Source organism: Pyxicephalus adspersus, chromosome 9 (assembly GCF_032062135.1).
Source record: "Pyxicephalus adspersus chromosome 9, UCB_Pads_2.0, whole genome shotgun sequence".
Lineage (NCBI taxonomy): Eukaryota > Metazoa > Chordata > Amphibia > Anura > Pyxicephalidae > Pyxicephalus > Pyxicephalus adspersus.
Window position 1 is genome coordinate 15,486,902 of NC_092866.1, and position 826 is coordinate 15,487,727.

General features: G+C 32.2%; 1 protein-coding gene across 1 annotated transcript in view; it reads left to right on the forward strand.

Annotated features, from left to right (window-relative positions):
• The window catches only part of CDH8 (cadherin 8), a 248,417-nt gene that overhangs the window by 196,308 nt on the left and 51,283 nt on the right, over positions 1–826 (forward strand). The window contains exon 8 of the mRNA XM_072422718.1: positions 471–607. Within this exon, the coding sequence (XP_072278819.1) occupies positions 471–607 (137 nt within the window). The remainder of the gene's footprint in view (positions 1–470; positions 608–826) is intronic.

An 826-nucleotide genomic window follows, 5' to 3' on the forward strand; every position in this document is an offset into this window, starting at 1 on the left:
AGTTTCTTTAAACTTTTTGACCTTCCTGATTTTTGACAAAATTTGCCTTGTAATGCATGCAAACTAAAATGTTCTTTAGCGTTATCATATGGATTACCCTAAATTTACAAATAAATCACAGCTTTAAATACAATACCATGGAGACATGAGTGTAATTTGTTTGCATGGCATGGTGCTGACTTGATATATTATATCACGATAAATGTCGGAGATTGCATATTTATAGCTTGATTAATAATGGGTTTTAAATATGTCATCAGCTGAACTTGAAGTAAGATCATAATTTCCTCACTGAGTACATCTATTTATCACATTGCGGTTGATTTACTGAGTAACATATGGTACTACTGGGTAAATAGATTACGCTATTTTTGAAACATTCATGTAAGTACATCTGAGTAAACAGAATATGCTATTTTTGAAATAAGCATACCACTAATGGGCAAAAAAAAAAAAATTATATGTTCCAGGTTTTCCATTGATCGCCATACAGACCTTGAGAGGCAGTTTAACATCAATGCAGATGATGGCAAAATAACACTTGCAACTGCCCTGGATCGGGAAACGAGCATGTGGCATAACATCACAGTGGTAGCTACAGAAACCAGTAAGTACATCAAATATTTACAATAACCTCTGATTGTATATATTGTAGACGTATTAAATTACAATGTTAATATTGCCCTAGAGGATACATGAATGTCATTTAGACCATTTTGTGCATTGATGTGCTTTGCATTGATATCTGACCATCTAATGATATCTTGAATTTTCCAGCTGTTCTTTAAAAAAGGAATTATATTAAAAAATTGGTTGTTTATTGTAG